The sequence below is a fragment of the Enhydra lutris genome, unplaced genomic scaffold (assembly GCF_002288905.1).
Source record: "Enhydra lutris kenyoni isolate GAN:26980312 unplaced genomic scaffold, ASM228890v2 scaffoldscaffold2, whole genome shotgun sequence".
NCBI classification, from domain to species: domain Eukaryota; kingdom Metazoa; phylum Chordata; class Mammalia; order Carnivora; family Mustelidae; genus Enhydra; species Enhydra lutris.
Window position 1 is genome coordinate 72,142,508 of NW_019154086.1, and position 15,537 is coordinate 72,158,044.

Below are 15,537 nucleotides of genomic sequence, written 5' to 3' on the forward strand. Positions count from 1 at the left end.
CCACATTGGGCTCTCTGCTCGGCGGGGAGCCTGCTTCCCCCACTCTCTCTTCCTCTCTCTCTCTATCTCTGACTGCCTCTCTGCCTACTTGTGATCTCTGTCTGTCAAATAAATAAATAAAATCTTTAAAAAAAAAATAGCAGATATAAGCAAAAAGAAAAGGGTGGAAGGTTTAAAGACAAGCTCTTTTCTGGCTGTTGTAGTTCTGAAATTCGATGATTTCATGAAGTAAGCCTTTGGGATTTCCTAAAATAAAACAGAATTCAATCATTTTAAAGTAAATGGAACAAAAAGCCTTTATACCAAGCTTGTTTCCATTCTTATTTATTCTAAATTGTGTATATTTTAGCAAGTTTTGATACCTAAAGAAAACAAAGTAACCTCTGTTTAAATACAAATCACCTTTTTTGTGAGTAATGTATTTTATATATAATACAGAATTGGAATTACAGAGACTGTGCCAAATATTCTATATAGGCAGTTTAACAAGGACTTCCTGTTACCAGCTAGCTCCAATGAAAATGATCTTCCTTTAATCTCAAGAATGGGCGGCTAACTGGCAAAACCGGATTCTCCAGGTGTGAAGTAAGCAATTTGTTCTTCTCATTTGATATTAACAGCAAAAGGACTACTTTATGTCTAACTTACTTGACTTCATTATTCGGCTTTCAATTACATTAACGATATGAAAACTATACAGAAATTAGCCTGTGAACCATAGGACACAGGCTTAAATAAATGATTGAAACATTATAGATGATACTCAGTTTTTCTCTTAAGGGCAGGACTCCAACACCCCAAGTGGAAAGCAACAAAAAGAACAAGACAAAGGTAAATAAACTACTCTTTTTTTTTTCTACTTTTCAATGCAAAACATCCATAGACTGAAATGTGTCACATTTTAAAATAACTCAATAGATAATTAAAGTTACTGGTTTGTTCAGAGTTGGACCAGGCAGCAGGTAGCTGAACTGTTAATTTATACTGCTAATATACTGAGTAAGATTTGGGTTTAGAGCTCTTATAAATAAACCACTGTAATAAAAACGAACTTTTTTCTTTTAATTCCTTTAAAAAATAACTTCTTGTTTTGGAAACATGAGAAAGTTAGATCTGCTAAAAACAAACTTAAAATTCTTTCTTTTGTAGACAGATTATAAATTAGTCATACTGTGCTTGTTTTAGAGAACACTTTTTCATTTAACTGTGAAAAGAAGCTTATGCCTGAATTTGACACACATGCACTTTTTTTTTAAAGTTAAGGTAATTTTCTATAAGGTCTTAATTTCTTCATTGTTGTTTCCAAAAATCTTTTAAACTGGAAGAAATTAGAAAATAATTTTGTTGTAAAAGGACTACAGTAAAAATATCAAAATGCTCATATTTTTAATGGTTTAGTATATTAAAAGTACTTAAATTATAAAATTCTATGTAAATATATTTGATTTGACACTTTAAAAAATTTAAGTCAGCATTATTTAAATGCAACATATATATAGGTAGGTCTGATACTTTCAAACTTATGCAATATATAGAAGCTTAACCAAAATTTATTTTATTTTTTGATATTTCTTTAAAGTTACTTTTTAATTCCTACAATGTTAGAACTTAATAACTCATTTTCACTCAAAATAATATTTTAAGGGTGGACTTGAAAGTTGGCTGTGATACACCAATAACATATTATCTCCATGGCCATGTAGTTTTAAATTTAATATAAGGATCAATTCATGTACACACAACTTAATCAGATAAGTGAAAGTTCAAAATTATAGAATTCTTAAGTATTTAAACAAAAATGGTCTTGTTGCATTAAGCAAGTTAATTTAACAACTTATTTACAACAAATAAGTAGAATGAAAAAAGCACTAAAAGACTACATTATAGGGGCACCTGGGTGGCTCAGTGAGTTAAAGCCTCTGCCTTTGGCTCGGGTTGTGATCCCAGGGTCCTGGGATGGAGCCCTGCAGAGGGATCTCTGCTCCTCGGGGAGCCTGCTTCCTCCTCTCTCTCTGCCTGCCTCTCTGCCTACTTGTGATCTCTGAATGTCAAATAAATAAATAAAATCTTAAAAAAAAAAAAAGACTGCATTACAAAAAATAGCAGATAATTTAAGCTTTGAGAGAATATATGCAATTTGCCAAATTCTGTTTTTTAGTTTTCCATATTTAAGTAGCAAAAGAGGTGAATTTTCCAGTAACAGCTGCTTTTACCTTGAATTAGGAAAATACTACAAGTTGTCTCCATTCATAAAAGCAAAAGAATATTCCATTTTATGTTATGAAAAACTGTTTACATTTATTAAAATATTGTATTTAATAGTTAACTATAGAAAGAAATGTCTTACTGAAAAAAAAAATCCATAAATCTGTCAGTATCTATCCCAAGGCATATTTCTTAAAGCATTAGGTAATTTTTATTCATATGTCTGTTTCCGGGAATGTCCCCTGTTTGTAATAGGGTGGAGAAACTTTTGAGTCATACAGGGTTTACTTTTCTGTTTCCTAGAACAAATTTCCAAAGTTGATTACCATATTTATAAATTAGTCTTCTTTCTTTTTGCAAATACTGTGTTTAAGCTCAGTCAGTTATTAATAGTACAATTCAAAACTGTATAGCAATAGAGTAAGTTAAAAAGGCTGAAAGATTCATATTTGGATAGAAGTCTTCCAACACTAAGAAAATAAATATAAGGTACAGAAAAGATTACTTACAATGGTGGTCTCATCAATTTCATGCAGCCTAAGCTATTATACTTTACAGCTTCATGAACTCCATCCAACTTTCAAATTCTAACAAGCTTTGATATCTCACCTTGCCTAATATTCTATTTTATGAAGCTATAAGATTAAGCAGTTAAGTTGGAAATAGTTATGCATGTAGTTATGAGCATGCAACTACTAGAAAATACAATTTATATATAACATGTAAGTGTATGTGAGTACCTACATTAAGTCAATTTTTGAACAGACTAACAAGGATTTAAGGAACATTCTGAATTAGTTATCTCTATAATCACCTATGACTTTCAGTCAAGATATACAGATATACCTCCCTCTTTTTTTTTTTTTTTAAGATTTATTTATTTATTTGGCAGACAGAGATCACAAGTAGGCAGAGAGGCAGGCAGAGAGAAAGGAGGAAGCAGACTCTCTGCCGAGCAGAGAACCTGATGCGGGGCTCGATCCCAGCACCCTGAGATCATGACCTGAGCTGAAGGCAGAGGCTTTAACCCACTGAGCCACCCAGGTGCCCCAGATATACCTCCCTCTTATACAAACATATAAAAGTGTTTAATATTAAGGAAAAAAAAAAGATAAAATTTAAAACTGCATCATTATATCTGAAGTAAGGAAATTAAACTTCCAGATGCCAGAACTGAAAAAGGAACATGTTCATAGTCAAAATGGAAAGTAGGAATTAAAGCAAACTCCATGCAAATACTTTCCCTTAGGGGCCGGAGTTTAGTGTTTGTGCATAAGAGGGGACTAAAACTGGGCTTCCCAGATGAAGTAGCAAACTAGAAAAAATAGAATATAGTCCATATACAGTTAAAAAGCCATTGGTCTGTCCAAGATTATAGGAGAAGAAGGAGGTATTCACTGGAGCTCCAAAAATCACTGGGAGGCGGGGGGGTGGGGGAGGGGACATACCCGTATATACATTACCTGGGCTATAGAAATCACTAGAGAAAAATCAAGCCCATATTTATTCTACCTGGGCTAAACTGGGCAAGCTCCAAAGGGGCCTAGTAGTGTCAAACACAAAAAATAGGTTAAGAATGTATCTATAATGCAGAGCACTCAGGGCATCCTTGTATAATGTAATCACCCACTAAAGACAAACTACTGACAAAGCTCACAAAATACACTTGCCCACCACCCAAAGAAACAGTTGGTGGCCACAATAAACAAAGGAATTTATTCCTAAGAAATGAGAAATAATCTAATAATGTAAAGTATCTTTAACATAAATACACTTTAAATGTTCAAAAGAAGTAAACAAAGACACTGGTGATCCCTAAACCAAGATGAGCACAGTATAAACTGTATGGCTAATTATATACAAACATTATTTATTATAATATGCGTGCTGTGATACATAGCACTGAAAAGAAATCTGACTTCTTCCTTTAATATTAGTAACACATTGAGATCTACAGAAAAACAGATTTGGAAGTTCTACTTTTTTTTTTTCTGGTAAAATTATCAACATTAATGAATAAAAAATATTATCAATATATATTTGAAGCATTCCTTAAAGTACCTTTTATTCAAATATGAAAGTGTGGTACTCTGGGAAACAATTCTTTCAAGAATAGAAACCCAGGAAAAGACAACTTTTACAAGGCTGAGAGTCAAATACATTGGTCTCCAAAATCAGTGACAGTAAAATTTACCTTTCCAAAAGCACTTTGTAAGGGCACACACTGTTACAATAACAATTTGAAATATTCTGTTCCTTAAAAATTTTTTCAAACTATGATGCTTGGGAAAAAGGCTTTTGATGGCATTGATCATTTGTTCCTAACTTAAAAAAAGAGAAAAGATCTATCCAGCCATAAAAATGTTAGAGGGGTTTGTTTCAGGATTTCTTCTAAAACATGCAACCAAGGACAAAGCTGGGGACATTGTAGTTCTTGAGAACTGTTATATGGCTAAGTACCGAAAGCTACTTAGCCATATAGAAACATTAAACAGGACTTAATTATCATGAATAAAAAAAATCAGAATTGGTTTTGTTTTGGTACCCCCTTACATTTCTCATCTGATCGCCTAATACTTTAACTCCTTTATTCCCCCACATATCAAGAACACAAGTCATTTTTTTTTAAGTACAAAAAACAACATAGCTATGTCTCCAATAGTATATACATTGTAGCTATAAGAATTCATACTAACAGGTTAGTAGAAAACAGAAATCTGTGTATGTATACAGAAATGAAGTATAGTTCACTTCCTATCTCTCTTATCTCGGCCTATTACTACAAGCCAAAACAAAATATAAAAATCCTCATCTCTACATGGTACCAAGGATAGGATTCAAAATTTCTTAAAGACTTTCTGTAACACAGGTCTGTGTGATCAGAACCAAATCTTTTCCCTTTTCTAAACTGTAAAGTGCTTAATTTGGTCTAATTACATTAACGGTCATAATAAAGCTGCAAACAGGATAATTATTTTAGCTCTGATATACTACCTCCTGCAAGAACATTTTTATTTTAGTATTATAGTAATTTATACTAATTGAGTATAATATTTATACACTAATACAATATTTGATACAGATCAGCTTTATTGTAGTATATTTCACTAGAATAATCTATCTCTATTCACTATAGAATGGGGGAAAAAAGAACAGATTTGCAACCAGGTAAGCTTATATCTGACTGTAGGGCTCTGCCATTTTTTAGTTGTGTTGCCTCTGGCAAGTCACTAAGAAAGAGGAATAGCTATGAAAGTCAACATCCAAATAAGGGGAATTTCAAAGAAAAGAATACAAAGAAAATGGAAGAGATAATGTTTTTTTTTTTTAAATTAGGACCCCCCCATCCTTAACACACGAAATTTCCAACATGAAAAGAACCACTACATTTCCAGCAATTTTAATACAAAAAGATGTACCCCATGTCATGCTATTGTGAAATTTCAGAACACCAAGAATAAAAAGAAAAGGCCAAGACTTTCATGAAAGGAAGAAAGAAAATAAAAGATCCTGTATAAAATACCAGGAATCTGATAGTAGATTTCTTAAAGCAACAAAGGATGTTATATAAAAATGCAAAAAAGTTTTCAAAATTCTATGGGAATATAATCTCCAAGTAAGAATTATATCTGCAGGGGTGCCTGGGTGGCTCAGTGGGTTAAAGCCTCTGCCTTCGGCACAGGTCATGATCCCAAGGTCCTGGGATCGAGCCCCGCATCGGGCTCTCTGCTCGGCGGGGAGCCTGCTTTCCTTCCTCTCTCTCTGCCTGCCTCTCTGCCTACTTGTGATCTCTGTCTGTCAAATAAATTAAAAAAAAAATTATATCTGCAGAAAATATTTTATTCAGGTGTTAAGGGTAGAATAAAAACACTTTCAGAAATACAGGTTTTCACTACATTTTTGTTTTGAAAGAAAACTATGGGTATGCCTCAAAATCAAGAGGATAAACCAAGAAAAGAGATGAGGAAGTGGGAATTGGGAGATAATACACAAGAGAGAAAAATATCTAAACGCAAGAGCTATGTGGTAAATCAGGTCATACTAGAGGGTTCCAGGAAAGAAGTCTCAAAAGATACAGTAATATAAAGGAAATAAAAGATAAAGAATACCTACTATAAGAAGAATACCTACTATATTTAAATATTGAGAGGATACTTTCAGTTCAGCTGAAGAGTTTTAGAATGAATTAGTAATACATACACACAAAATGAGGCAATTGAAAAACTTAGGTAATTAGTATCTTCAAGAGAAATTTTAAAAGTTACATTGTTCTTGATCTGTGTGGTGGTTACTTGTATGTGTGAAAAATCATCAAACTATACATTTTTATTTAGGGCATTTTCTCATTACATGCAAATATTTCAATGAAAAGCTTTCTTAAAGTACACATTTCCTAACTCTATCCACTTCCTAACTCTATCCACTGAAAAGGCCAAGAAACAATGTAAAAAAATTATTTGAGAAAGGAAACATGACCATAGTACCTTATGTGACTCTTGCGTACGTAATATATGAACTAGGAAAATGTGTAATTAGGATAATGTAAACACAGAATACTGACTAACAAAAATTATGATATAACTATTTTGAAAGGAAAAACTGAGGGAAGGCTTGGGGTTTAAAAGAAAGTTAAATCCACATCTTTCACAGCAGAGATTCAATATAATATTTAGAACTGAAAAAGCAGAAACACCTACATAGGCAAATTACTTAGAAACAGAGAGTTTAAAAGCAACATACAGCTAAGGAGTTGAAAATTACTGCCTTGGGGAATGGGGAACTGGAAATGAGGTATGGTGGGGCAGGCAGTTATCAGCAGTTTATCTTGACAACCCTTGCAATGATTTGACTTCTTAAACTGCCTGTATGTGTTAATTTGAGGAAAATAAAAATCATATTTATTTTTTTTTAAAGATTTTATTTATTTATTTGACAGACAGAGATCACAAGTAGGCAGAGAGGCAGGCAGAGAGAGAGAGAGGAGGAAGCAGGCTCCCCGCCGAGCAGAGAGCCCGATGCGGGGCTCGATCCCAGGACCCCGGAATCATGACCTGAGCTGAAGGCAGAGGCTTTAACCCACTGAGCCACCCAGGTGCCCCTAAAAATCATATTTAAAAAGCCAATTTAAAAAAGAAAAAGTGGGGTGCCTGGGTGGCTCAGTGGGTTAAAGCCTCTGTCTTCAGCTCAGGTCGTGATCCCAGGATGCTGGGATCGAGCCCCACATCGGGCTCTCTGCTCGGCGGGGAGCCTGCTTCCTCCTCTCTCTCTCTGCCTGCCTCTCTGCCTACTTGTGATCTCTGTCTGTCAAATAAATAAATAAAATCTTTAAAAAATAAATAAATAAATAAATAAAAAAGTTTACAGCTATAACAAAAGCAGCATGACATCTTAAAGACTTTGGGGAGGAAATTATTTTCAGCATCAATAAAGTAATGCCAGAGAGAGCATACAGATAAGGAACTAATAAATAACACTAAATCAAACAAAGAGTAGGGAACTATTCAAGATAAATCATTAAACTAACTGAAATTAGTATCAACCTCCCTCTACACTGGAAAGACAATCAGTCTTTATCAGAGGTATAGAGTAAACTATGGTTGCTAATTCTGCTTTCAGAAAGTTGCTACCTAAGAAAGAGTTTCTATAATCACTTCCCAATGTTTCTGAGTTTTTTTTAAATATCAATACCAACATAATCAGAAGATATTTAATAAAATACTCAATACAAAAGAGCATGTACATGATCCAAGTTTTATGTAATATATATATTCTGGGAAATTTGTTATATATCTTACACAGGAAAAGCACTAGTCTAGCAGCCAGGAAATCTAACATTATTTAACCAGTACTACTACTAACAAGCTCTGGGTAAGACATTTAACTTTTCTGATTCTCAATTTCCCCATAAGAAAAATGCATAAATTGATTAACTTATTGGGATTCTTTCTGGAATCCCGTTCATTGACTTGGCACCCCATCTCCTACACCCCAGACAGTATTCCTTGGCTCTTCATCTTCTCAACTTTAGGTCTCAGAGCAAATACCCCCTTAGAGAAGACTTGCTTAATTATCTATCGAGATCTAAAATTGTCTCATTTATCTATTTAATTATATACCATCCAATTCCCCTCAGAGAGTAAATTATTCAAGGACGGGTACTACTGAATAAATACTACGGCATTTAAAATTTTGCATATAGTAAGCGTCAATAATTCTTTGACAAAATACTAGCCCTTTAAAACCAAAGGAATAATTATTAGGACACTGGTTTAACTTTTTGTGCAATGCAGGCCTCATTTCTATATCCTCAACGGGGTCAACATTCAAGAATCTTGAACACCTCCAGCGATGACAAGCTTATTAACTCATGAAGCAGTTTATTCCATCTTAGGACAACTCTACCCATTCAAAAGCTCTTTTTTATACTAAATCAAACCTCTCTCCATGTAATTTCCATCCATTGTCTTTTGGAATAATGCCAAATAAGTCTAATCCCTCTTACATATACAGACCCACACATTTCAGAAAATAGTTGTAAATATTCCCTACATCTCTTTTGCAGGACAAGTTTTTCCATTCCTCTCAGTGATTCTCTCTGTACTATGGTCTTCCAATCTCATCCTTCCCTGACCATTTGGAAATTTCCAATTTATGAATTTTCATCTCAAAACATCAGAACTTAACACAATCCTTCTTCCACTTGCTTTGAATAGCCTAGAGTCATCTGGCCTAGAGTCATCTTTCTTAGTCAGTCTAGACATGATACTGTTATTCATGAAAGCATGATTATTCTGATAGAAAGCATGATTATTCTGATAGAAATCCCTAGTAATTTTCATAAGCACTGCTATGAGCACAGGATCTTCCATTTTATAGATGTAAAGGTGTTTTCTAAACAACTAGTTGCAATATTTTACATCTGTCCTGGTTAAACATAATTTTGTTACTTTTAGTATAGTGTTCTGTGCTATTTTAATTTTTGAATCCCAATTCTGTATTTCAACATTCTGAAAATCGCTCTGAATTCTTTGCCATCAACATATTTGATAAGTATGCCATCTGTGACAACATCCAAATTACTGACAAAAATATTTACTTAAGCATATTAAACACTAAGTCCCATAGCATAACAACATAACATTAGTAATACTGGTTGATTTTTCTCTGGTTTATACTGATATTATGTGTGTTTCAATGCACTATTTGTAATTCCCCAACAGCTTCTTATCTGCAAAAATATCATGAATGGTATTATTAAGTGCATTTCTAAAATCAAGATGTACTGTGAAAATATTAACATAGATTGCCTTTTTCAATATATTTTTAGATTGCCTTTTTCAATATATTTTTTAAGTTTTTATTTAAATTCCAGTTAGTTAACATACAGTGTAATGTTAGCTTCATGTGTACAATATAGTGATTCAACATTTCCATACAACACCCAGTGCTCATCACAGCAAGTGCACTCCTTCTCCCCATTACCTATTTAATCCATCGCCCTACCCACCTTCCCTCTGGTTACCATCAGTTTCTTCTCTATACAGTTAAGACTGTTTGTTGCTTGGTTTGCCTCTCCCTCTCTCCCTTTTTCCCCCCTTTACTCATTTGTTTTAAATTTGTTAAATTTGTTTTAAATTCCACATATGAGTGAAATCATATGGTACTTGTCTTTCTCTGTCTGACTTATTTTGCTTAGTATAATATACTCTAGCTCCAACCATGTCAATGCAAATGGCAGGATTTTTTTTTTTTAAAGATTTTATTTATTTGACAGGGATCACAAGTAGGCAGAGAGGCAGGCAGAGAGAGAGGGAGGGAAGCAGTCTCCCTGCTGAGCAGAGAGCCGGATGCGGGGCTTAATCCCAGAGCCCTAGGATCATGACCTGAACCAAAGGCAGAGGCTTTAACCCACTGAGCCACCCAGACACTTCCAGGATTTCTCTTTTTTATGGCTGAGTAACTTTCCATTGTGTGTGTGTGCATATACACAAACACACACACACACACACACATATATACATACATATACATATACACCACTTCTTCCTTATCCATTCCTCAGTCTATGGACACTTGGGCTGTTTACATAATTTGGAAGTAGATATTGCTGCTATAAATACTAGGGTGCATGTATACCTTTGAATTAGTACGCTGTATTATTTGGGTAAATACCTAGTAGCACAATTGCTGGGTCATAGGGTAGCTCTATTTTTAATTTTTTGAGGACCCTCCATACTATTTTCCACAGTGGCTGCACCAGTTTGCTTTCCCACTTACTCATTTCACTTGATATATATATACAAAAAACATATATGTATATAAATCACTATTTATAAATTATGTACACCAAATTTAATCCTGTGGATAACTAACAACATAGGATATGATGTCAATATTATCAGCACCCAAAACAAGACTTTATATATCTTCATGTTTGGAAAAAATAGCACTTAATATGAATGGATATAAATTTTGTTCTAAATCTGGATATGTTTGAAAGGAATGCTAAGAATGAGAAACCAGCATAATCAAACCAAGAATATGTTTTCATATGTATGCAATGGATAAAAAGACAAAGCTATGTTAAATATGTTAATCCATCTAGAAGCCTCAGATATTTTAAAATAAATTCAAAATTATCTATATTATTTCAAGCCCTCATATGGAATCTGCCCTGTCACTATACTGATTTTAACTAAATTATGCATATTTAGCAAAAGGAGTTTAACATTACATAGGCCAAATTAACTGGGAACAGTATCTTTAGTAATAAGGGCATTTTCGGAGTGTCCTTTTACTTCTAAAACTTGAAGATATGGCCAAATCTTCCATTCTAAGATATATCCTCTGTATGCACAAAAATCTATATGTGACAGTATCATGACACTGAAGTACTTATTTTGGGGGCTACTGTATCTTTATCATTGATTTCTTAGCTATGTCACTCAACCAAACAGGACTCACAATAGGCTCACGAGATGCACAGTAACTTATAAATTATTTTACATTACTTTCCCTATTCAATTATCTTTATGAGGAAATTCTTAGTGATTTCTCTAATTTTTCAACCTCTTTTCAGAAAACTAAGAGGATTTTTCGGGAAGACACATATAGCTATGTGAAGTCAATTGCTATTGAAAGAAGATGCCAAACTTATTTGTTTGACACAATTATTTTTGCTTCTTAAGAGGAAAGGTATGATGAAAGACCGACTTCAAGAACTAAAGCAACGAACAAAGGAAATCGAACTCTCTAGAGAGAGGCATGTGTCGACTACAGAAGCAGAACAAGGGGTGTTTTTGCAGCAAGCGGTTATTTATGAAAGAGAGCCTGTAGCTGAGAGACACCTACATGAGATTCAAAAACTACAGGAGAGTATTAACAATTTGACAGATGATGTTCAAAAATTTGGGCAACAACAGAGAAGTCTGGTGGCTTCAATGAGAAGGTTTAGTCTACTTAAGAGAGAGTCTAGCATTACAAACGGGATAAAAATCCAAGCAGAAAACATTAACAGAGGTCTGCATGATTTAACAAAAAAAGTTAAAAAGTCAGAGGCTGAAAGTGGTCCATCGTCAGTGGTGACAAGGATACTTAAATCTCAGCATGCTGCGATGTTCCGCCAATTTCAGCGAACTATGTTTACATACAATGACACAATAGCAGCAAAGCAAGAGAAGTGCAAGACATTTATTCTCCGTCAGCTTGAAGTTGCTGGAAAAGAAATGCCTGAAGAAGAAGTAAATGATATGCTTTATCAAGGAAAATGGGAAGTTTTTAATGAAAGCTTACTTACAGAAATCACTATCACTAAAGCACAACTCTCGGAGATAGAACAGAGACACAAGGAACTTGTTAATTTGGAGAACCAAATAAAGGATTTAAGGGACCTTTTCATTCAGATATCTCTTTTAGTAGAGGAACAAGGAGAAAGCATCAACAATATTGAAATGATAGTGAACGGTACAAAAGAATATGTTAACACTACTAAGGAGAAATTTGGACTAGCTATAAAATACAAAAAAAGAAATCCTTGTAAGGTATTGTGTTGTTGGTGTTGTCCATGCTGTGGCTCAAAATAAAGAAGCTATTTTAGACATTTTTTCCAGTTTGAATGAAGATGTCCCATGTTTCAGTGTCTTTTTTCATTTTATAGATCTTCACATACTTTTCAACACTACTGAGTCATGATTTTCCTCTGTAGCCTTTACCTGCTCTAACATCAGAAACTTCTAAAGTCAGTGACAAAGCAAGCCTTCACTCTTTTTTTTTTTTAAAGATTTTATTTATTTATTTGTCAGAGAGAAAGAGAGAGAGCACAGGCAGACAGAGTGGCAGAGGGAGAAGCAGGCTCCCTGCGGAGAAAGGAGCCTGATGTGGGACTTGATCCCAGGACGCTGGGATCATGACCTGAGCCGAAGGCAGCCGCTTAACCAACTGAGCCACCCAGGTGTCCCAAGCCTTCGCTTATTAAACTAAAAATAGTATAGTTAGTTAACTTAAAACTCACAGGTTAACTATTGAAAATGAGATCAGTGATCTCAACATTTCTGTTCAGGCATCAAGTTCTAGTATATATTTTTGTTAACTTTCAACGCCTTAACAAAATGAGTGTCAGTGACAACTGCTTAAACAATTCTAATCAGGTGGCAATAAGTCTCTTCTGTCCCTTCTAAACTTGCACTATAACCTTTTATTTAGTACCTTACTGACACTTGTTTATTAGTATTCCTAAACTGTTTATCACAGAAATTGAGAATATTAAGTATTATTTACTACTCACTGGCATAATTATGTCCAGATGATTTGTAAAATAGTAATTTTCTATTAGTATTTATATCTGCACATAGTGCTTTTTTAAAGCAAGACTTAAGCACAGAAAGACTCATAGCAAAGCAATACATCACATGTATCACATATAATTTTCATTGTTATATTTTAAAACTAATCAGAATCACTCTAGGGCACCTGGTTGGCTGGCTCAGTCAGCAGAGCATGTGACTCTTGATCTTGGGGTTGTGAATTCAAGCCCTATGTTGGGTGTAGAGAGTACTTAAAAATCAGATAGAAAGGGAGGAAGAAAGGAAGGAAGGGAAGAAAAGGAAGGAAGGAAGGAAGGGAGGGAGGGAGGGAGGGAGGGAGGAAGGAAGGAAGGAAGGAAGGGAGAAAGACGGACCCCTGAGTGGCTCAGTTGGTTAAAGTGTCTGTCTTCAGCTCAGGGCGTGATCTCAGGGTCCTGGGATGGAGCTGCATATTGGGTTCTCTGGTCAACAATGAGTCTGTTTCTCCCTCTGCCACCCCCCCCCCACTCATGCTCTCTTTCCCTATCTCAAATTTGACAGAGAGAGAGAGGTCACAAGTAGGCAGGGAAGCAGGCAGAGACACAGGGGGAAGCAGGCTTCCTGATGAGCAGAGAAGCCCAATGCGGGCCTCGATCCCAGGACCCTGAGATCATGACCTGAGCTGAAAGCTTCTGGTTAAGCAGAAGCTTAACCCACTGAGCCACCCAGGCACCCTCAAGTAAATAAAATCTTAAAAAAAAAAAAAAAAAGGAAAAAGAAAAATACTAACCTAAGCAACAAAACAACAGGATACTTAATTAGTTGAACATTTCATATATATTTTATTCACACACTCGGTAGGCACTAAAAGTAATTTTTTTTTCATTTAAATTACTACCTTAAAGAGAAAAAAAACTACTAAGTGTTAGAGGTACAATATTAGGAAATCTATTGGTAAAATTACTATGAGCACTTGGGCTCATATTCTCACCTACTAAATTATATCATTTTCTGTAATCAAAAGCTTCACGTTGCCTGAATTCATATGATGAGACACTTTAAAACTTGCTCTCCTAAACCATCTCCATCCAGGCACAGCGTATCATCAACAATAACTATTCATATCCATCATCACATTTACAGAACATTAATAAAGGACTGCATTAGCTGCTTTAAACGCATCATTTGAAACTCACATGACAACACAGATACTAAAATTCTTATTTACAAGTGTAGACATGGATGCTCAGAAAAAACAAGTGAGCTGCCCAAGGCCTGTCTGACTCCAAAACCCACTTTCCCCTACACCAGTAGCCCTCAACTTTTGCTGTGCATCAGAATGATCTGGAGAACCTGTGAAAAAAAACAGAAGCATTCCCTGGCCACACCCTCAAAAATTTAAAAGGTCTGGGCTGATGTTGGTGCAGATGGTCCCCAAAAAACACCTTGCTAACAACACTACCAACAGGTTTTTCTTTGTTGTATTGTTTTTATATAAAGTGCATTCAGGTGGGGAAGGGAAGGATGGCAACCTCTGAAGGTTTCTTATGCATAAATTATCTAGGAAGTTAACCAGCTGAGAAGCTTCACTATGAACTACAGCTGCAAAGAGTGAAGTTGATGCCAACAGAGACAAAAGGAAGACTTTAGAAAGGAAGTTTAGAGGTGAATCAACGATATAACTAAATAAGGTTGATGAAGATAACAGCCTGGTAAGGTTTCACTGCAAGAAGAGAAATCTTAAGCCAGTGAGTAGGGTGAGTAGGGTTTTCAGATGGTAAAAATAGTAAGTTAAAGGACTCAGCACTACATCTAAAGACAACAGGATTAAATGACAGGCAGTCCATATTTGCATACTTAGAGAGTTTCTAGCAATCTCAAAAGGGCCCAGGTTCTCCTATTTATTATTTAAAGGTCTAACTTGGTAAAAGTGCATTTTCCTCAAAATCTAATGACAGGATAATACGTAACTTTAGTTAACTTCTCAGCACTTACAATAAATAGGACTCAAAGAAATCTGCAAACATTCTCCTATAATACTGTCTAGAAAAAAGGTGACTCGGGGGGGAGGAGTCAAGATGGCAGAGAAGTAGCAGGCTAGAAAAAAGGTGACTCAAGTAGGCATATAAAGTTAGAGACAAAAACTCTTCTATTGGAAAAGTAATAATAAAACCCTGGTTATTGCTTTTCCTAATATGGAAACTCACTGCCATAGTTTTTAACCTTTTTGGTCATGAAATCCTTTAGGAATTTGATGAGAGCTAGGATCTGCTCCCAAGGAAAAATGCACACGCATTCAGGATCATGTATGTGGATTTCAGAGGGTTCTGGGAGGCCATCATAAGTGCAAAGACCTCTGGGTCACAAAATGCTTTTTTATTCAAATGTTCATAACACCTAGTAGATCATATCAGAGATACTATGTTTTCATCCCTGAGTGAAACTCCTCTATATTACTTTTGTTGCAAAGCATCTAATTTGCAATGTTTGGCCCAAAGTTAGGTCATATAATTCCACAGAAAAACAGTATGTAATGAGAAATGGCATCATT

At 35.0% G+C, this 15,537-nt stretch overlaps 2 protein-coding genes across 5 annotated transcripts in view; one reads left to right on the forward strand and one right to left on the reverse strand.

Annotated features, from left to right (window-relative positions):
* LOC111152096 (ADP ribosylation factor like GTPase 13B) overlaps positions 1 to 15,537 on the reverse strand; it is a 71,366-nt gene that overhangs the window by 26,574 nt on the left and 29,255 nt on the right. The gene's annotated exons all lie outside the window — the stretch shown is intronic.
* LOC111152118 (syntaxin 19) lies at positions 573 to 12,307 on the forward strand. Of its 2 annotated transcripts, none has more exons than XM_022510436.1 (2): positions 573 to 831; positions 11,285 to 12,307. In XM_022510436.1, the coding sequence occupies exon 2, from the start codon at positions 11,403 to 11,405 to the stop codon at positions 12,285 to 12,287; it is 885 nt and encodes a 294-aa protein (XP_022366144.1). In that variant the 5' UTR covers positions 573 to 831; positions 11,285 to 11,402; the 3' UTR covers positions 12,288 to 12,307. The 2 variants fall into 2 exon arrangements, with proteins under 2 accessions (XP_022366144.1, XP_022366137.1); XM_022510429.1 differs by having other exon boundaries at positions 757 to 831; positions 11,394 to 12,287.